General features: G+C 37.2%; 1 protein-coding gene and 1 long non-coding RNA gene across 3 annotated transcripts; one reads left to right on the plus strand and one right to left on the minus strand.

Annotated features, from left to right (window-relative positions):
- Nucleotides 1-15952: 15952 nt before the first annotated feature.
- LOC105797004 (uncharacterized) lies at nucleotides 15953-17832 on the plus strand. 2 transcript variants are annotated; one of them, XR_001134589.2, is made up of 3 exons: nucleotides 15953-16120; nucleotides 16460-17116; nucleotides 17285-17832. It is a non-coding gene; the product is annotated as an uncharacterized LOC105797004 (long non-coding RNA). The 2 variants fall into 2 exon arrangements; XR_001134590.2 differs by having other exon boundaries at nucleotides 17297-17832.
- A 911-nt stretch (nucleotides 17833-18743) lies between these two features.
- Nucleotides 18744-21650, minus strand: LOC105797003 (G-type lectin S-receptor-like serine/threonine-protein kinase At1g34300). Its single transcript, XM_012626901.2, has one exon. The coding sequence runs from the start codon at nucleotides 21468-21470 to the stop codon at nucleotides 18912-18914; it is 2559 nt and encodes an 852-aa protein (XP_012482355.1). The 5' UTR covers nucleotides 21471-21650; the 3' UTR covers nucleotides 18744-18911.
- Between the last annotated feature and the right edge of the window lie 303 nt (nucleotides 21651-21953).

Below are 21953 nucleotides of genomic sequence, written 5' to 3' on the forward strand. Positions count from 1 at the left end.
GGATTCCTCCTTTGTCCAGCTTCTGGCGGTGGTTGTGGTTCCTGCGGCGGGAATTTTGGTTCTTCTGGTAGGGCATTTGGTTGTCGGAGTTGGGACGATGATCCACCTTTAAAGAATAGTTAATGTGGAGGTGTTTGCATCACCAACGGCGACGGTGTTTGAAACCCATACGGTGGTGGGGATTGGTAAAAAGAAGAGCTTATGGACGGCCCCTCTTGCGATCCCTCGTGCGCCACTAGCCTATACATCAGCGGTCCACTCAATGTAACAGGGAATGGAGCTGAACCGGGCCATTGGCTCCAACCTGCCATAGGACTCGGAAAAGGATACATATAAGGGTTAGGATACATAAAAGGGCTAGGAAACACACCTGACATCATCTGAAAAGGCGGTTGCATGGGTATCATCGGTTGAACTGTCGGGTCGAGTGACTGTGTCGGTGCTCTCGTTGGGCCTGGTGATTGCATGGCCGCTGATGATGGGCCGGGTGAATGTCTGGGCCTCGTTGAGGGGCCAGCATCATCGTCTTGTTGTCTTGGATTTAGAGGTCCGCTTATTTCCCTTTGGACACGTATTTGTCGCTGCCTCTCCTCTGGCGTCAATAAATACGGCTTGCCATGAATCCTAAATCATGGCATGTATTCCGGCACGTACGCTAACTCCAGAACGATGATTGGGTCCAGAGTAGGTATATATTCATACCGATCTTCCCACATTTCCATGTGCTCGGACCAGTATCTCGGCTAATCCGTATTCAATTGCCGAAGTTCGACTTTGTGTTGATCGTCAAACACCTCAGGTTCCATGGAAATCAGTTGTCTACATCCAAACTGTCGTAGCACTCTGTCTGACTGGTGCGGCTCCCCGGTCGCGTAGTTGATCAACACGACTTTCACGTGCCAAGCGTTTCGATTTTGTAAGAACTCATCCGGAATTATTGCCCGAATTGCCGAATCCTCGTATGGTGTCCATTGAAACTATATGAACATTATAGAAATATTAGTTATATACATAATACTAAATACTAAATACTATTTACCAATCGACTAGCGAATGATGGAAATATCAATTTTATTTAATACTTACATGTGCTTCCGACTATTGGTCTAATAGAAGCCGTATATCTTCAAGTTCGGTAGGTTATCGAGTATGACTTGCCGGATGGTTCCACCTAATTAAATAAACTTTTAGCATACTTTTATTTTTAAATATCTACATAATAATTGTAAAATCTAATATAAAATTTACCTCGTTATGAGTGGGAATGTATATGGGTGGTCCACTCGAGGACGTAGAAATGGAAAGCAAAATCGTGCCCATGACTGCAGTAGTGACAGGCAACCTTCGATTTTTACTCTCCTCGGTCGCGTCGCCCCGCACATCTCTCCATATAATGTGGCCAAGACGACAGACCCCCAACTCAGTTCACCGGCAGCTCTAAAATCAACGAGTTTCAGCAACCATCTTAGATGTACGCGGCTCCGAGACAAGTCCGGTATCAGATAACCTCCAATTAACTGAAGAATATATGCCTGAGCATATCAGATTCTTTCTATTTCGGTTGAATCTTCATCTGGATCCAGGAATGTGTCTCGCAACCAGCCCATCTCGATCTTACCTCCGTCCATTTTATCCGGAATAGCGTCCAGAAGCTCGTAGCACACCGTTGGCCAATCGCTAGATTAGGCAGACCCGGTGACTGGGTACCCGTCCACCGGCAATCCCAATTGCAGACTGACGTCTTCCAAAGTGATAGTGCACTCTCCACATGGAAGATGGAATGTGTGCATCTCAGGTCTCCACATCTCAATCAACGCACTGATTAGTTTCGGGTCCACCTTGCATCCCCGGCCTACCGTCGCCACGTGCCAAAAACCCGCTTCCCGCAGGTAGTTCTCTACCAACGGTGATGGAGGAGCATGCATATTCCGGATATTGCATTCCAATACCCGATCTACAGACTTTTATAACAAATAATAAATTAATAATTATCTAAAAATGCATAAAGAAAAAAATCTTAAATAATATTTAAAAATTAAATTTAACACTTACCATCTTCATTTGTTCCACGGATATGTGGTGATTATCAAGACGAGTCAATTCTCTGGTCATTACTGAAATCGTACAAATTTTTTCGGTTTAAAAAATAGGGATTTAAGAGAAATTTTTTTCGGTTTAAAAAAAATCAAACTTTTTTAAAATTATTTAAAAAATAGGGATTTAAAAGAGATTTAAAAGGAAATTGAGAGCTAATTGAGATTAAATATGAATTTGAGAGAAATTTGGAAGGAAATTGAGAGGAACTTGAGAGGAAATTTGGGAGAGGATTTGTTTGTGAAAAAAAAAAGGGTGGGGGTATTTATATTTTTTTTTGACCGTTGGGAGGGGCAACGGTCAAATTTTTGACCGTTGCATTGTTCACACGTTATCAAAATCGCGTCCACGTCAGCGCGCTATTCTAACGTGGACACAAACCGCGTTCTGAAGGCCGCGCTTTGTTGCCACATAAGCAAAGCGCGCTGACGTGGACGCGATTTAGGGGGAAGGGGCCCATTCCGGTAAATAATAAAATACCAGGCCCATTTCGGTAAATTTAAAAAAAATTAGGCCTTTTTTAGTATTTTGCCCAAAGATCGCGACTTGCCGCAATTATAGTATATGTACTTTATTATATTTTAAACAAACTATTACCAAATATAATAAAAATAATATATCTAAATATTTTTTAAAAATTTGAAAATTAAAGAACATCCCAAAAATTATAGGGTTAAAATTAATAAAACTATCAAGAAAGAAGCCTTAGTCTAGGTGGTTGAGAATTTAGTAAACTCCCTAAAGAGCTAAAGTTTAAGTTCCATTTTTTTATTTTTTCTCTTTTATTTTCAGCAACTATGGAACAAACACAATCTAATACACAATATATTAAATGTGGTAGAAAATGATTAAGTATGAGTAGTAGCTCAAGTGGTAAGGCTTCCAGTTCCTCCTTGTGGTTTAGCTTTGATTCAAGCCAAAACCACTCCCCATTTCTCTTCTTTTTTTTCTTTCAATTTCGGTAAAAATAGATATTTTACCATTCAACCCTTAAATTTCTGAAACTCTAATTATTTACTTATTTTCTTGATTACATGTGGACTTCTGCTTCTTTTCAACCCTAATTAGAGTTTCTCTTTTCTCTTCTTTAACTACATTTTTTTCCTTTTATTCCATCCTTTCCTTTTCATAAAAATCTTCATCTTCTTTTGCTGAAAATTTTAATTTGATCCTGAGTTTGAAACCGAGTCTCATTCAATCCGTTCTTCATATCGATGTAGTGTAGTGCCGTTAATCTCGTTTCTAACGTGCCAAGATCGGTAAGCATTCTTGTTTTTAATTTCGTACAACCTTAGAATTCTTGAATAACATTGTTCTTGACAATCTTTCAAATCGATTTCGAATATTTTATGAGGTTTCCTAAAAGTCTTGATAATTTCGATAAATCTTGAACGTCGATATTAGTTCTTGCATGTTTGTCGATTGAAAGACCTATTGTAGGTGTCCCGAGCCAGACTTGGACGTGAGGATCATCATGTGAAACCCCGAAAGTCAGTATGGGTTCTTTTACAAGAAAATCAAGGCAAAACCAAACCTAGCCCAGACTATACAATCTACCACATGGGCGTCAGGGCTGCCAGTATGGACTGCACGACCCCATGCATAGCTATGTCACCCCCGAAACCCTAGGATGTTCAACTTTCACATAGCTTAGGACCCCCCACACGGTCTTGTCTTCCCTGCAGGTTGATTTTGCAATTTTCACACGGTCAAAGTCTCTTACACGGCCTGTCTTCCCTGTAGGTTGATTTTGCAATTTTCACACGGCCACAGTCTCTCACACGGCCTAGCCACACAACCATGTACCCTTTCCACAAGGCCCAGGGCTTCCCACATGGTCTGGTCATACGACCATGTGTCCCTTGTAACTTAAAAATTACAATTTTGACCCAAAATTTTATGTTTTGAACATATTAGTCCCTGAATAGGTTTCGAACTATTTTTAGTGAATTAGATTATGCAAATAGGTCCCTGATGATATGAGATATGCTAGAATTCATGACTAGTCGATTTAATGAGATATTTATTTATATTTATGAATATTTACATGAATCAGGAATAGCATATGTTACCTTTTTATATATATACTTGCGATCATATAAATGATATGCCTAAATTATTATTCATACTAAATACATGAAAAGCTTGAATTGCTACTGATTGGCCATGAGTTAGATTATTTAATATGTCATAATGTATTGCATAGGTTAGATTGATATGAGCGAAGGAAGATCAATCAGTATATATGCAAGAAAAATGGCAAGTGTAGAGCATTAGCCATGCAGCAGTTCTTATCTGCAAATTGTTGTGTATTCATAGTCAAATGGCTGATTCCATCTGTGGGTACTGTTGTGAAACCATAGCCAAAGGCCGATTCCAACAACGAGTTTATGTTGTAGAATTTACAGCAAAAAAATATGTTTTATCTGCAGGACTTTGCTGTGAACCCACAGCCAAAGGTGGATTCCAACCGTGAGGACTTGTTATGTGTCCACAACCAATATGATAGTTGTTATCTATAAACCAGTAGTAATTTATCCACAACACGGCGTAGCAGTGGAGTAGGAATTATTATGTTTAAAACCTGAAACCGTATGACATCATTTAAATCATGTGCATACAAATTTGAAAATTATGTTATGATGCATATGCGTGAATTGTTATCTTTATTATTCTATGTAAGTAATAATGAAATAAATCAAAAGAATAAAAATACCAGCAAATTAATAATAAGAATAGTGAAATTAATATAAAGTTAATAGGTTGGGAAACATTGTCTAACATTTGGATCCAACGAAGATTTACAAAATTTTCATTATATATAACAAATTCTATTACGTTTATTAACCAACAGATAAATTAACGTTATTGCAAATTTTAATCATGAAATTGGTTATTAATAATTGTATAATGATTAGCTAAACAAATTAGAAATTTAATCAATTACGAATAAATTATTTAGTTTTGATGGTTATATAGATAAAGATATTTTAAAGAAATCGTAAGTTCAACCCCAATTTTTCCATTTTCCTTCTATTTTTTCAGCAATTAAGGAACAAAATCAATCTTATATGTCGAAACCATTTTTTTTAAATTTGAAAAATGGGTATCGATTTTGAAAATAGAAATGGGGAGTCGCCACCGACCTTTATTGAAAGTGTGATCGGATCACCTTGGAAATAATTTTAGGTCTGCGAATTTTGAGAAAACAGGTTCGGGAGTCGGTTACGCACGAGGAAGGGTTAGCACCCTCGTGACGCCCAAAATTGGTACCGATTTGATTGTTTAATGTCTTAATGTTAAAATTTTGAGAAGATTTTAAAATACGATCCTTTTATTTTGAATAAAATGAATTAGACGATGAGACTCACTTATTTCAAAGAAATAAATCGTCACACTCAGTAAGTTAGAGTGCAACATTTTAAATCCTCAAAATTAAGTTTATCTATTAACTTTTAAAACCTATGCATTTTGAGAAGGATGTCCGATTATTTGGGTTAAATGAAAGAAAACAAAACCCAATAAGTTAGGGTTCGATTTCACGAAATTCTCAAATACCGAACATTGCCTTTATTTTTTTTTAAAATCCTCGTCTCGAGAAAATAACATGTCATATCCAATGCGTTAGGACACAACGCGTCAAATTCTCAAGAATGAGCCTCTATTTATGCATTTTGATGAAAGCATATTCTCGATTATTTAGATTCAACGAAGAGAATTGGAACCCAATACATTATGACTCAATTTTCGAAGATTCCAAATGTCGAGTATTTTCTTTATTTGGAAAGTTTTTTGAATAAAACAATTTTGATACTTAAACGACATTAGACGCAATCTTTTTGAAAAAAAAACGATTGAATAAAAATATACAACGCGAAAGGATAATTCATAAACCACAATATATGTTAATGAACACAAACAATCGATAAATACCAATAAACAATGTCATACACATAAAGGCAATAATCTCACATCACATATAAATATTTACGTCGACATACAAAAGATAAATGAGTTAATAGTCGATTTTAAAAGAAATACCAAGCACCGTAACATAAATTAAAGAATGAATAGCATGAAGGAAAAGAAATTTGGAATCATCAACGTATAAATAATAAATTATACATAATTTCGAAATAAATGATTAATATGAAAATTTTAAAATAGATTAAAATAAAATCAAAATGAATACTATACGAAATGGTAACACAAATAAATTTTAAAGTAAATGTTGCATAGGATGAAAATCAAAGTAACATACTAAAGAATATGCATTAGTCCAAATAAGTATCATATATTAAATAATAATCTTAATACAAATAATAGTATACATAATAAAATATACAAAAATCAAAATAAACAAGAAGTATGATGAAATAGTGTTTAAAAGTTATATATATATACACGGAAATTTTAAATAAAATAAATTAAAATAAACTAATTTTAAAATAACATATAAAATAAATGACTTAACTAAATAGTATATAAAAATACATGAAAAAAGGTATTGAGTTTTTAGAATTCTATAAAATTACAGGATAACAAATAGCTAAATAAATTAATAAATAAAGCTTAAACAATTTAAGCGAGTAAATAGGGATTAAATGAATTTAAAACAAAGTCGAAAGAAAAACGAAAATAAAAGCAGAGTTTAGGGTAAAATAAAGCGTGAATAACGTGGGGACTAGATGGGAAATATTCCCGCCTTCAAAACGCATATTGGCGAAGGGACCAAATGAAACAACAGTGACATATCGTGCAAAATCCAAAAAAATAAAAAGACTGATTTGGATGCGCTTTAAAGGCGAGGGACTCCGCGCGAAAATATACCACTAGAGGCCAAAACGCGCGGATCTAGTTGGTTCGGGTCGGGTTGGACGTGCGGGTATGCAAATACGATGCCGTTTCAGTGGCCACTGATTCAGGCCCCAAACGACGCCGTTTCAACACCTCAAAAGAACAAATTTTAAAACCCTAAACAAGGTTATTCGGCCACTTAAAAGAAAAGCAGAAAAAAAACTGTCCTTCCCCTCTCCTCTTGCGCTGTTCTCCGGCTAAAACCATGCCTAGCCTCTCTGGTATCCACGAAACCGATGAGAACGACGACGGGGTTATCGAGGTAAGTACTTCATTTCCCTTTTATTATATGTATATGCTTATGTATAGGGCTAACAGCAAAACAGAAAAAAGAAAAGCCAAAGAAAAAGGAACCCAATTGAGAAAAGAGAAAAAGAAAACCTTTCTTGTGTATTGATTTCGTTTTTCTCATACAATATTCCTGTGTCCTCCATAAATTCTGAAAAATGGCTTTTTATATAGCCGAAAAAGATAAAAAATTACAAAATAAAGATATATTTTTGCTCTGTTCTTTCTTTTTTTATTTCTATTATTTTTTGCTAGCCTATTTTGCTCTGCTGTTGTTCTCTTCCTGCTTTTCTTGCTGCGTGTTTTTCCAGGTGCAACCATCGTACGGAAGAGGCCGTTCATATGGTGACGTGGAAAGGGCTAGAGGCAGGCGCGTGGTGGGCACGCGATGAGGCGTGCGGCGCTGGGACTATGTGGAGGCAGGAGCGGCACCCTAGGGTTTATGTTACGGGCCTGTTGGGTTAGGGTTTAGTGGGTTTGGGGCCATACTAGGCCTTTGTAATGGACTATTTAATTGATTTTGGGTGTTTTGCTGGAATGGGCCCGGGCAAAAATGGGCTCTTACAGCTGCCCCTCTTTGCTCATTGTCGTGTAACGAGAATAGAGCAAAGACTAAGAGGACCAGTTTTGCCCGGTCGTGCTTGGACCTTGGTGCTCTTCTTCTTTAAGTGGTTCCATTCCATCCTATTGCATCTTCAGAGGTATAGGAATTGGCGCTTCGATCCACTCCACCGCAACGTCGGGGAGATAGGATTTGGAACTTGTAGTTTCTCAAAGAACGAAATTTGCTGTCTCTAGTCGGCAAAACTTGATGCGATCTGCTCTACTGCAACTTCAGGGAGATAAGATCTTATTACTTTAATCTGCTCCACTACAACTTCAGAGAGATAGGATTATCGAATTCAATCTGCTCCACTGCAACCTCAGGGAGAGAAGATTTGCTTCTTCAGTCTACCCCACTGTGACTTCAGGGTGATAAGACTTGTTTTCTCAGTCTGCTCCGCTGCAACTTCAGGGAGATAAGACCCGATGCGATCTACTCCACTACTGTTTAGGGAGATAAGATCTGTAATTTACAACCTATTCCACTGCTGGTCAGGGACATAGGACTTGTAATCTTTGATCTGCTTCACTGTCGACGCAGGAGGGCAAGATCTGCTATCTTCAACCAGCTCCACTGCAACCGATGGAGGTAAGGCTTTGTTTTCGATCTGCTCCGCTGTTAATGCAGGAAGGCAAGATCTGCTTCTTTAACCAGCTCCACTGCAACCGATGGAGGCAAGGCTTTGTTTTCGATCTGCTTCGCTGTTAATGCAGGAAGGCAAGATCTGCTTCTTTAACCAGCTCCACTGCAACCGATGGAGGCAAGGCTTTGTTTTCGATCTACTTTGCTGTCAATGCAGGAAGGAAAGATCTACTATCTTCACTGATATGTTCTCTGGGGAACATGACCTGTATAATGAACTTAATTATGCCTAATGATTAGGACGGCATGATCAAAATGAATCAAATGCTCCTAACCAGACATGTGTGAATGGTGTTTGCATAAATGCATAATTTTATTTTTCCGAGAATGATGCCGCTTAGGTTGTAATTACTCGAAGTTTATTAAGGCCTTATCACCTAAGTGTTGTAACACCTTCCTTCTCGACTGGCGTTTTCTGAAGAAACATTTAGCCAGGTTGCCCCCCACTGTAAACCTTAAAGTTTAATCCACTGGGGCACAAAAAAATGTACCATCATTCTCCCACTGTAATCCAAGGGTAGAAATATGTGGCTTTTCCTCGGTCCTCTTTTATCACAATTCAGGGATATAGGATCTAAATCGTTCCGATTTCTTACACAATTCTCAGGGTGTCATACCAAAGACTTATGCGCAGATGAAAGCTCTCTTCTCCGAGGTAACCTCTTCCTCTTGCCTGGTGATCATTGCTTGCTTGTTTACTTAAGCTTTATCACCAACGTGGCAGCTTGTCACTTAATGCATTTGACAAAAATCCAAAGAGAAAGTCTAAATTTACATTAATCCTTCTCAAATTTCCAACTTTTAAACTTGGTGTGTTCTAAACAATAGTCCTGTTTCAGGCTCCTATATTATTTAAAAATTTTTCAGAGTAATATGCAAAACTTCCTTTGTGAAAGTTTTATTAGTCCATTAATCATTATTCCAATGCAACATGTTTTCAAAAAAGGTCATAACAATGGGTAAGAATAAAGTTGGTTCTGAGCATAGCTGGAAAGAATAAATTATCGAAAATAGTAAAGAAGGATGACAATTGGGAATGTATATCTTGGAAAAGAAAAAGGTATTCCAAGAATAACAAATAATATGAGAATTGGGTGCCCCAGATATCGTAGCTTGAACTTCTCTGTACAAACTTTCTGAAGACCCTTTTGAGTTGGACATGTGTTTAGGAGATCTACAGTGCTTTGTCGATGCCCCAAGATGTCGCCTATCCTTTCCTGTTGATTCAGGCATAGCAAGATCACCACATGCCCCATCTGGTCAAGATTCGAGTTACTTTGATTACCTCATGCCCCACTTTGATCAATATTTGAGCCGCCCTTTTCGGGTTTTCAACTCAAATCCCCTTTGGCCTAAGGTGCCCTTTGCGGGTTTTCCCCTTAGCCTCTCCGTCATTACTTTTCATTTTTATTTTTCATCTTTTTTTTTGAAATCCATTGTCTTGCAGTACGGTGACTAACCGTGGTGTCTGATTTTGAACTGATTACAGCCCTCAGCTATCGTACTATTATTCCAGTTCAATGCATTTTCCAATACCATCCTCTCTGGAATTCTATATTGGCATGTGATGACATTGACGCATGCAATAGCCTCTATCCATTTGATGAAGTAATTAATGATCTCAACAGTGAAGCAATGCCCATCAGATGTCTTCGATAATGGTGATGTCCATGCCTCATTTTGCTCGAAGTTTGAGTCACCCTTTTCGAGTTTTCAACTTAAAACCACATTTGGTCACAAAGTGCCCTTTTTGGGTTTTCGCCTTGGCCGCTCCTTTTCTTTTCTTTTTTCTCTTTTCATGTTTTATTTTGACTTTGATTGATTTCTCTTTTGCTTTGATTTTTCTCTTTTCTTTCTTTGTTTTATTTTGATTTTGATTTTGATTGTGATTTTGATTTTGATTTTTTTTTGAATCTGAACCCTTTTGATCAGAATCAATGTTTTTATAAACAAGATTTCTCCCTTTCATCTTGTCTGCGAAAAACCCTCTTTGGTATCAGGTTTCTTTCATAGAGCCTTATGGGGCGAAACTACGATAGAAAACTTTGGATCCTCCTCTTCAATCAGGATAAAATCCAACAAAACTTGAAGAGATAGAAACACAACTTCAAACGGGCAAAGCTATGCTGAATCGACGAGAACGGCATTGCCCCGGCAAAGAATTGTATCATTCATAAGTTTTGACATCGTGCTGTTGTTCAGATTTCATTATCAGCGCTTAACCCGGCATATCATGGTATGATCCTACAAAGACATCTTTGAACAAGGTCTTACTTCATCTTTGAGGTCAGGTCAATTTTAATCTTTACCAAGCTCAGAATTCCTAATGATTCATTGTGAGGTAGGATCTGTCTATCCTCCTGCTCAACCATCCTCAATAAGTCCGGAGGTAAGCTACAATCTTTGTCATTTTCAAAGCCATGAGATCCGTCTAAACACATGCCTCGCTCAAGAGGAAAATCTGAGTCTGTAGCAGGGTCATTCATGTAATTGATATCCGAGGACCCATAGTAAGCACCAAAGAATATACAAAAGAATGTATAAATTCATGAATAATTATTTATAAAATATGATTATGAATGAATGAATGATGGTTTGGAAGAAAATTCAAAAGAATAAAATAATCAGAAATAATTATTCAAAAAGAATGAAATAACATTGGCTCAAAAGTGATCGCAGAGATGTATTTCATTAAAATAATAACGTTCAAACATAAGCCTATTTCACAAAGGAATTTCTATCATTTTTAGGCTAAAAACAACAAAATGTTCTGAACATTACTTTAAAAAAGCTCTAGAGACTATAGGGTTTTCTTCCGCAGCCGAATTGCTTAGAACACTTTCACGTTTATAAGGACGAATATCTAACAAGGTCCTTTCTTCAATTGCTTGTGCATTGCATTCACTCCACTTATCAATTATGATTGGGTAATGGATTTTTCGCACTAGAGGAATCATCAAATTTAACGACGCCCATACTGATAAGCCTTTCAATCAGTTTCTTAAAGACAATGCAGTTTTCTATGGAATACCCCGTATTTCCCGCATGATATTCGCATTGTGCATTTGCGTCGTGCCATCTGGGGTACGGAGGCTATGGAGGCTTTGTGTAGAAAGGGGCAACAATGCGCTCGTTGAATAAGCTTTGATACAGCTCCTTATACGACATCAGGATTGGCGTGAACTGGAGGTTTTCAGTGTCTTATTTCACATAAGATTCTTGTCTTGATGAGCCTTGTTGACTAGCGACCCCTTTACCTGGATGACTTACTGACCTTGAGTATCCTGTGTTGTTCACCTCATTTTCTCTTCTCCTTGGGGTTGACCTTTTATCACTCTCTTCCACCTCAATTTTTTCGGCTCTTATAGCATTCTCGATCATTTCACCATTCATAACTATGTCAGAAAAGCTTTTTGTTGCGCTTCCTAACATATGCATAATGAACGGGGCCTTTAGTGTACTGATGAAGAGCATTGTCGTCTCTTTCTCCAAGAGAGGTGGCTGAACCTGGAATGCAACCTCCCTCCACCTCTGTGCATACTGCCTAAAACTTTCGCTCGATTTCTTTTCCATGTTTTGCAAGGTGATTCTATCGGAAACCACATCCGTCACATGACTGTATTGTTTCATGAATGCCTGTGCTAGATTCCTCCATAAACCAATCTCGGTACGGCTCAACTGATTGTACCATTTCGACGCAGCTCCAATGAGGCTATCCTGAAAACAATGTATTAATAGCTGATCATTGTTAATATACCCAGCCATTCTCCTACAGAACATGGTGATATGGGCTTCTGGCAACTGGTCCCACTATATTTCTCAAATTCAGGCATCTTAAACTTGTGAAGGAGTACTAAGTCTGGAACCAAGCTCAGATCTTTCGCATCGATTCCATGGTGAATATCGGCGCTTTCCAGGGCTTTGAATTTTTCCTCCAACCATTTCCACCTATCTTCCCATTGTTTTGACAGTTCGACGTTTGCCTTCTCTTTTTCAGCCATTTCGTCGAAATCAGGAATAACAAGATTCACTGGGTTATCTCTAAGATTAGAACCTGATCCAGCCTGGAAGTTTATCGACATTGAAACATCAGTTTGAAACCTCTGAGGCCCAATGGAAATAGAGGACCTGCACGGAGGTACCTCGGTCTGAGTCTGCGCATGTAGAGGCGTAAAGTCTAGAGGATAGATAGGTCCATCCTTGTCTTCTCCTTCATCTTTAACCATAGGACCCTTCCCCTTATTTACACCTTTAGTCAGTAGGTGGGTCAATTCAGCCATCGCATCTTTTTGAGCCTTGATCAATTTTTCCGTTATGTCTTCTTGGATTTTATCTAGTCGCTCTTGCATTTGCACTTGTAACCGTTCTTGCATATCCTTTTGCATTTGCTCTAGTTTCTCTAATATTTGGTTCATTTCCTTAGTCTTTCGACGAGTACCGTATTGATGCTTAATGGGTGAGCTTTTGTCGGTTTCCAGATTAGCTGAAATAAATTTTCTCAATTAGACCCTTTCAATAGATTTTAATGCATGTAATGCAATGTAATGCAAATGCATGAAATGAATGCCTAGAGAGATATTGATTTTGATTCAATTACATTTAGGAAACTTTTCTAGAAAGTAAATTCCTTTACATAAAATGGATACATGTACGACCTCACCCTCATATTCCAAGAAACAACATCTATCTTTTTCTTCATCTGCATGCTTGAGGTAATCTCGCCAATAGATGCCATTGCTAGCTCCTTCTCTTGATCTTGGTTGCAATCCATCACCTGCCCGTCTTCATAAGGCTCGTCCGCCTCTTTAAGGGGTTAGAATGTCGAAGGCTCTCAGACGATCGCCTTGAATCCCCAGGCCATGAAGCAGGGTCACGAACTCTTCCATCGCCATTCTTGTGTTTCTCAGAATATATTCGGGAAGTCGTATTGTTTTCCACTTTATCAAGGGATTCGTATTCCATGACAAGCTTTCTAATTTAGTAATCGGACTTGAATCAATATCTCTTTCCTAAGATGCAAATGCAATGCAATCATAATCAAAACACAACAAAAGGGGTTAGTACAAAATAGAAGCAAACAAGGAAAACAGAAAGTACCTAATCAGGTAACCACTAGGGATTCGGAGCGGCTCTACCTAGGTTAAGTTCCTAAGTCCATTAAATGAGGGTTGGTTCTAAAGTCAAGGTACCCGAACCAGCAGATTCCTTGATCTTCACTCATTATAGGCTCAAACAGACCAAGTTCGGTTCAGGGGAATACATTTCCCTATGGCTGCACGGAGATGAAAATCTCACGAAGACATAGGTACGGATGTATCCCGGAAGTGATCCACTATCCTACACGGAGGTGAAAACCTCACGAAGGACTAATTTCTCACTCCCACTTAAAAGGACAAGACTAAACAGTCTTATGCAAAATGATGCCAAAATATACAACTTAATTTACAATAATCTTGCAAACAAGTGCAAAGTAAAGATCTTAATTTTTCAAATCAAATTTTAATTTTCGACAATAAGACAAAAACAATCAATTTTACGGCTTGACTCTCTAAATGCGTCCCCAGTGGAGTCGCCAAGCTGTCAAAACTATTTTTTTGAAATTTGAAAAATGGGTATCGATTTTGAAAATAGAAATGGGGAGTCGCCACCGACCTTTATTGAAAGTGTGATCGGATCACCTTGAAAATAATTTTAGGTCTGCGAATTTTAAGAAAACAGGTTCGGGAGTCGGTTACGCATGAGGAAGGGTTAGCACCCTCGTAACGCCCAAAATTGGTACCGATTTGATTGTTTAATGTCTTAATGTTGAAATTTTGAGAAGATTTTAAAATACGATCCTTTTATTTTGAATAAAATGAATTAGACGATGAGACTCACTTATTTCAAAAAAATAAATCGTCACACTTAGTAAGTTAGAGTGCAACATTTTAAATCCTCAAAATTAAGTTTATCTATTGACTTTTAAAACCTATGCATTTTGAGAAGGATGTCCGATTATTTGGGTTAAATGAAAGAAAACAAAACCCAATAAGTTAGGGTTCGATTTCACGAAATTCCTAAATACCGAACATTGCCTTTATTTTTTTTTAAATCCTCATTTCGAGAAAATAACATGTCATATCCAATGCGTTAGGACACAACGCGTCAAATTCTCAAGAATGAGCCTTTATTTATGCATTTTGATTAAAGCATATTCTCGATTATTTAGATTCAACAAAGAGAATTGGAACCCAATACGTTAGGGCTCAATTTTCGAAGATTCCAAATGTCGAGTATTTTCTTTATTTGGAAAGTTTTTTGAATAAAACAATTTTGATACTTAAACGACATTAGACGCAATCTTTATGAAAAAAAAAACCGATTGAATAATAATATACAATGCGAAAGGATAATTCATAAACCACAAAATATGTTAATGAACACAAACAATCGATAAATACCAATAAACAATGTCATACACATAAAGGCAATAATCTCACATCACATATAAATATTTACGTCGACATACAAAAATAAATGAGTTAATAGTCGATTTTAAAAGAAATACCAAGCACAGTAACATAAATTAAAGAATGAATAGCATGAAAGAAAAGAAATTTGGAATCATCAACGTATAAATAATAAATTATACATAATTTCGAAATAAATGATTAATATGAAAATTTTAAAATAGATTAAAATAAAATCAAAATGAATACTATACGAAATGGTAACACAAATAAATTTTAAAGTAAATGTTGCATAGGATGAAAATCAAAGTAACATACTAAAGAATATGCATTTGTCCAAATAAGTATCATATATTAAATAATAATCTTAATACAAATAATAGTATACATAATAAAATATACAAAAATCAAAATAAACAAGAAGTATGATGAAATAGTGTTTAAAAAGTTATATATATATACACGGAAATTTTAAATAAAATAAATTAAAATAAACTAATTTTAAAATAACATATAAAATAAATGACTTAACTAAATAGTATATAAAAATACATGAAAAAAAGGTATTGAGTTTTTAGAATTCTATAAAAATTACAGGATAACAAATAGCTAAATAAATTAATAAATAAAGCTTAAACAATTTAACTGAGTAAATAGGGATTAAACAGAATTTAAAACAAAGTCAGAAAGAAAAAACGAAAATAAAACAGAGTTTAGGGGTAAAATAAAGCGCGTGAATAACGTGGGGGACTAGATGGGAAATTTCCCCGCCCTTCAAAACGTATATTGGCAGAAGGGACCAAAATGAAACAACAGTGACATATCAGGCAAAATCTAAAAAAATAAAAAGACTGATTTGGATGCGATTTAAAGGCGAGGGACTAAGCGCAAAAATATACCACCAGAGGCCAAAACACGCGGATCTAGTTGGTTCGGGTCGGGTTGGACGTGCGGGTATGCAAATACGACGCCGTTTCGGTGGCCATTGATTCAGGCCCCAAACAACACCGTTTCAACACCCCAAAAGAACAAATTTTAAAACCCTAAACAAGGTTATTCGGCCACTTAAAAGAAAAGCAGAAAAAACTGTCTTTCCCCTCTCCTCTTGCGCCGTTCTCAGGCTAAAACCATGCCTAGCCTCTCTGGTATCCACAAAACCGATGAGAACGACGACGGGGTCACCGAGGTAAGTATTTTCTTTCCCTTTTATTATATGTATATGCTTATGTATAGGCTAACAGCAAAACAGAAAAAAGAAAACCTAAAGAAAAAGGAACCCAATCGAGAAAAGAGAAAAAGAAAACCTTTCTTGTGTATTGATTTCATTTTTCTCATTCAATATGCCTGTGTCCTCCACAGATTCTGAAAAATGGCTTTTTATATAGCCGAAAAAGATAAAAAATTACAAAATAAAGATATATTTTTGCTCTGTTCTTTCTTTTTTTTTTATTTCTATTATTTTTTGCTAGCCTATTTTGCTTTGCTGTTGTTCTCTTCCTGCTTTTCTTGCTACGTGTTTTTGCAGGTGCAACCATTGTACGGAAGAGGTCGTTCGTATGGTGACGTGGAAAGGGCCAGAGGCACACGCGTGGTGGGCATGCGAGGAGGCGTGCGTCGCTGGGACTGTGTGGAGGCAGGAGCGGCGTCCTAGGGTTTGCTGAAGAATTTATGTTATGGGCCTGTTGGGCTAGGGTTTAGTGGGTTTTGGGCCATACTGGGCCATTGTAATGGACTATTTAATTGATTTTGGGTGTTTTGCTGGTATGGGCCCGGGCAAAAATGGGCTATTACAATATACGTAGTATATGTAGTAGAAAACGATAAAATGTCGACAACCTTCTGGTTAAGCATTATTCCATTTTCCTTGGTTTCCTAAATTCTATCCACGTCGCTATTCCTTTTTTTTCCCCATTTTTGACAATATGGGTAATTTACCAGAACAACTCTCTAATCTCCTTCCTAATTATATTAGAATTTTGGTATCCTTTTTCATCCTAAAGAAGAATTGTTTCCCCCATATCTTCCCCTTTTCTTTTTCATCATTTTCTTTTTGCAAATAATTTCTTTCCTTGCTAAATTTGTTGGCACTCTCTCGAATCAAAGATCAATCCCAAGCATGAATCGTTCTTTCAATGGTAGCAAATCTTGCAATTGTTAACCCCGTTTCTCTCATCCAAGTTCAGTAAGTCCAATCGTTTCTAGTAATAGAATTTGTAATTATCAAAATAGTATCGATCTAAGCTAATCTTGAAACTCGATTTCCAAATCTTTCTAGATTCTTGCCGGATGTATCAATAACACTGTCGAATCTTGAAATCAAATGCTAACTCTTGGTTATTGACGTTTGAAGGACTTGATTTAGGTACCCCGGACTAGATCCAAGCACGAAGAGCGACGTTTGTATGTGTTATTTTACAAGAAAATTGAGACAAAATCAAGCTTACGTTAGACCATACAACCAGCCACACGGACATTGTGTGAATCACACAGCCCCTTCACACGGTCATGTTTCCCTGAAACCCTAGGTTTTTCACTTCTCACAAAGCCTAGGACCCTCCACACGGCCTACCACACGGCCATGGCTCCCCTATAGGTTGAAATTTTGAAATTCCACACGGCCACAGTCTCTTACATAGCCTAACCACACGGCTGTGTACCCCGTCCACACGGCCCAGGGCTCTCCATGCGATTGTGTGTCCCCTATAACTCAAAATCTACAATTTTAACCCAAAATTCTATGTTTTGATCAAATTAGTCCCTAAATAAGTTTCAAATTAGTTTCAATGAATTAACTAATGCATTTAGGTCCCTAATAAAATGAAATATGTTAGATTCCCTAATTGATCGAATTAATGTGGTAATTATTTGCTTATATATATTTGCATGAATTATGAACAATATATGTTACTATTGTATCTATATACTTACGATCATATGAATGGCATGCCTTATCGTACTGTTAATCTGAATACATAAAAAGGATGATTTTGCTACTGATTTGCCATGTGTTAGTACAGTAAATGCTACCATATGTGATTTGTATTAAATTTGCTACATTGCATTGCTTGGGATGAGATGATATGATATGATTGAAGTATAGGCAGTATATTTGCATTTATTTTTGTTGTGTACCCAAAGCCATAGCAGATTCCACATGCGACGTCTTGTTGTGCATTCACAACTCTTTGACAGCTATCATCTACAAGTAAGTTGTGCTTCCACAAATAAATTTAACGAATAATTTTTATTTTTAAACATATAATGTTTAATTTTAGATAAAAAAATTTAAGTTAACTACAAATTAAATAAAAATTTAATTCAATTTAAACTCAATTTAAACCATGGATAATTAAAAACTAAAAAATAAAGGGTTAGCATTTAGTACACTAACAATGTACTTTTTTATTCCACAAGCAGCCTATTTAAATATTTTATTATATCCGTATAAGACATTTGTCAACTTCTAATCGACTTGTCTAAAAACTTCAATGATAATATATCAAATATTTTCTAAAAGATAATATGAATAAAATAAAACTTCAAAAAAAGGAGGTTTTAACCCAATCCCTTCATTAGAATCAAACAAAATCAACCAACTAAACTAAAAGTATAATTGTTTATGATAGAAAACATGTTTTATTAAATTCGTTTCAGTAAGGTGCCTGACAACCTTTTTATAAATATATTTTTTTAAAGTTATAAAAATTTGGTATAATCGATTTAGTTTTCAGATTTAATCTCTTTATTTAAATTAATCCAACCATTCTGATTGAGTAATTTAAAAAAGAGTCAAATGGATGGGGAATAAATTGGGCTAAAGATACGATGTACCATTTTAGAGGAGGCATTTTTAGAAAAAAAAAATACAAGAAAATTCGAAGGGATGTGCCATGTTTCGACGCCTAGAATAAAACTCTTCAGGAACCAAGTCCAGAATACGGAGCTGCACATCGATGAGCTGTTGTTTTGTGCGCAAATCACGAGTCGGGATCGGTTTCACTTAGCTTTAAGCCTAGTAAGGAAGAAGATTCCTTCCCCATTTCCCTCTCTGGTGTTGGAGGCGAAGCTCCTATGTTCATGAATGAAGATGATGAAGAGGGAGCAGGGTTGGATGCTGCATATGTTGACAGACCACTCACATTGCTGTTTACGGTTATGGCTGTTCCCCTGCTGGAGCCTTCTACAGCCGGTTTTGGAGCTGGTGGGCTGTCAATATCGATGACCCCTTCTAACATCTGCACCACTTTTCCCATCATTGGCCTTCGGGATGGTTGTTCCTGTATGCACCAAAAGCTCACCATAATTGCCCTTTCAACTTCTTCACTGTCAACATCTTTTGTTCTTTTATCAACAATGGCCTCAATGTGACCCTTTTCGAACTCCGAATAAGCCCAGAGGGAGAACTTTTTACCGTCTGTTTCCGGTGAGACCTCAAAGTTCCTTCTTCCACTCACTATTTCTAGTAAAACCATCCCATAGCTATAAACATCACACTTTGAGGTTATTGGATGATTTGCAAGCCACTCTGGTGCCAAGTATCCTCTAGTCCCTCTAATGCTTGCCAATGACAAGTGCCTATGATCCTTTGGATTCATAAGCCTTGCAAGGCCAAAATCCGACACTTTGGCAGTGTAAGCTTCATCCAACAGAATGTTTTCCGGTTTTATATCGCAGTGAATTATGCAGTCTCGACATTCCTCATGAAGGTAGGTGATTCCCCTAGCCGTTCCAAGAGCAATGTTGAATCGATTTTCCCATTTCAATGATTTTCCGGATTGGTCTTTCGACGTAAAAAGGAACTTGTCAAGTGAACCATTTTTCAAGAATTCATACACTAGAAGCCTGTGACGCCCTTCACAGCAAAACCCCACCAATCTCACCAAATTCAAATGGTGTGTACTACTAATAGTTGCAACTTCCATCCTGAATTGCCTCTCACCTTGCTCAATTCCCTCGAGTTGCTTCACTGCAACCACCATTCTATTAGCCAGTGTTCCTTTGTAAACAGCCCCAAAACCACCTTCTCCAAGCCTCTCTGAAAACCCCTTTGTAGACTGTTGCAGCTCCTTGTATGAGAACTTCACTGGTGCACCAGATGCATAATCAACAAGTTCGTATTGAACTGACATACGCCCGGATTTATTGCGATTGCTGTAAAGCAAGCACCAAAAACCTATCCCTACTACAACCAAAGCCAAAAGGCTGGCCATAACCACAGAGACAATGACCATAGTATGCAAGGAATCATTATCCTTAGCGGACGCTTCCTGATAAGGTGATGGATTTGGAATAGCTTGTCCACAAACTTTTATGAAAGAGGTACTTGGAAGAACCGCGCCCTGATAGCCGCTAACGAAATCAGGCGTTTTCAGGTAACAAAATCCACTTCCATCAGCTACTAAAGTAGAAGCAGTGCAAGTACTACTAGCAAGACAATTGGTTCTACAAGCTACAATTGCAAGAGTGACCAACTGATCGGAAAGGTCAGGAGGATAAGTTAGGAACATGGTATGTTCTAATTGCAACATGGTAACATCTCCAGGACAATCCTCAATCTCCACTTTCCTTTTGCATCCTTTTCTGCCGTCATGTTCATTAACAGGCTCAAAGTTCTGAGATGCACATCCACAAACCGGTTTCGAATCCTTGTAACTACAAATTCCCATGTTGCCGCAGAATCCGTAAACCTGACACTGATCAGTTACAGCTGCCCATGTCTGGGTTATATTCCCACTCCCATTGTTCCCAGTACTACTGCTGTAAATTCTCAAATTCCCATCATTATCCATCCTTAAAAACCTAAACACGTCGTTGCTTTCACCATAGTCAGTAGTAAAAGCCATGTTAATCACCCCCCTAGCAAACGAAGGATCTAAACCTACCAAAATCCCATTAGACTGCAACATAAACCTAGGTGATGTCAAATTCCCATTGATAGACGAGTTGAACCCTAAACTCCAGTATTCAATAGTGTCATTCCAGTTCAAAGTAAGATTAGCTGATCTATCAAGAGTCAAGGAGTAAGACCCAGAGCGTAAAATCATACCAACGGTGAAATTCTGTGAAGGAACCAAGGTATCAGTCGGGTTCTGGAACGAGGACCATATTGGAACACTTTCATTATTGAGGAGCTGAAAGTTGCCCAAATCATCAAGAGACGCATGTGAAACACCTCTGTTAGCAGTAGCAGAGTCCCAAACAATGGCACCGGAGCCATTAGTTAAACGGAGGGCTCCATTGGAAAGCAAATTTAAAGTCCCACCAGAGTTGACAACAAGAGAAGCTCCATCACCAGTGCCATTGCTGCCATCACTAGCTGACCATACAATAACATCTCCAGCATTGTAAGTGATGGCAGCCACAAAAGAGGAAGGTGTAACAGGAATGAAAGAAAGTGAGAAACTGGTATTGGGTGACGACCATGATTGGTTTCTATTTGAAGCTTGAAGAGTTGAGCCTAAAGGTATGAGAGTGGAAGAAGAAGAAATGGTGAAGAGGAAATTGAGGTAGAGGAGAATTAGAGAAAACTTTGACATTTTCTTTTTCCTTCTTTTCCCGAGGTTTCTTTGCTTTGTTTTCCTGCCATTATGTCAGTCCAATGTTTTGAAGGTTTACCAAATGACAGCGACCTATAATCTGCCTCGCATTAAATAGCATTTGTTGAGAAAGAAATGAGTGATAGCCCAAAGTCAAAAAAACCGGTTTCTTAAACAAAATTTTGGCTGCTAAATTCTTCCATTAGCCCCTCTACTTAGTAAAAGTTATGGATTTAATTGCTATACTTTAATTTGGTCTTTTTCAATCTTGATAATTGTTAAATTCAGTTCAGTTTTTCTATTTCCAAAAGCTGATGAGGCTAACATGTTATTATATGTGTAATATTATATCAACTTATTATTTTCACGTATTACTCATTAAAAATTTAGTTCATAACCTATACAAGGCTGCTCCTTTTAGGGTCAACAGACATAAATTTAACTTGTCAGTCATGTAATATTTTAATTTTACTATTTTAGGTT

Source organism: Gossypium raimondii, chromosome 3 (genome assembly GCF_025698545.1).
Source record: "Gossypium raimondii isolate GPD5lz chromosome 3, ASM2569854v1, whole genome shotgun sequence".
NCBI lineage: Eukaryota > Viridiplantae > Streptophyta > Magnoliopsida > Malvales > Malvaceae > Gossypium > Gossypium raimondii.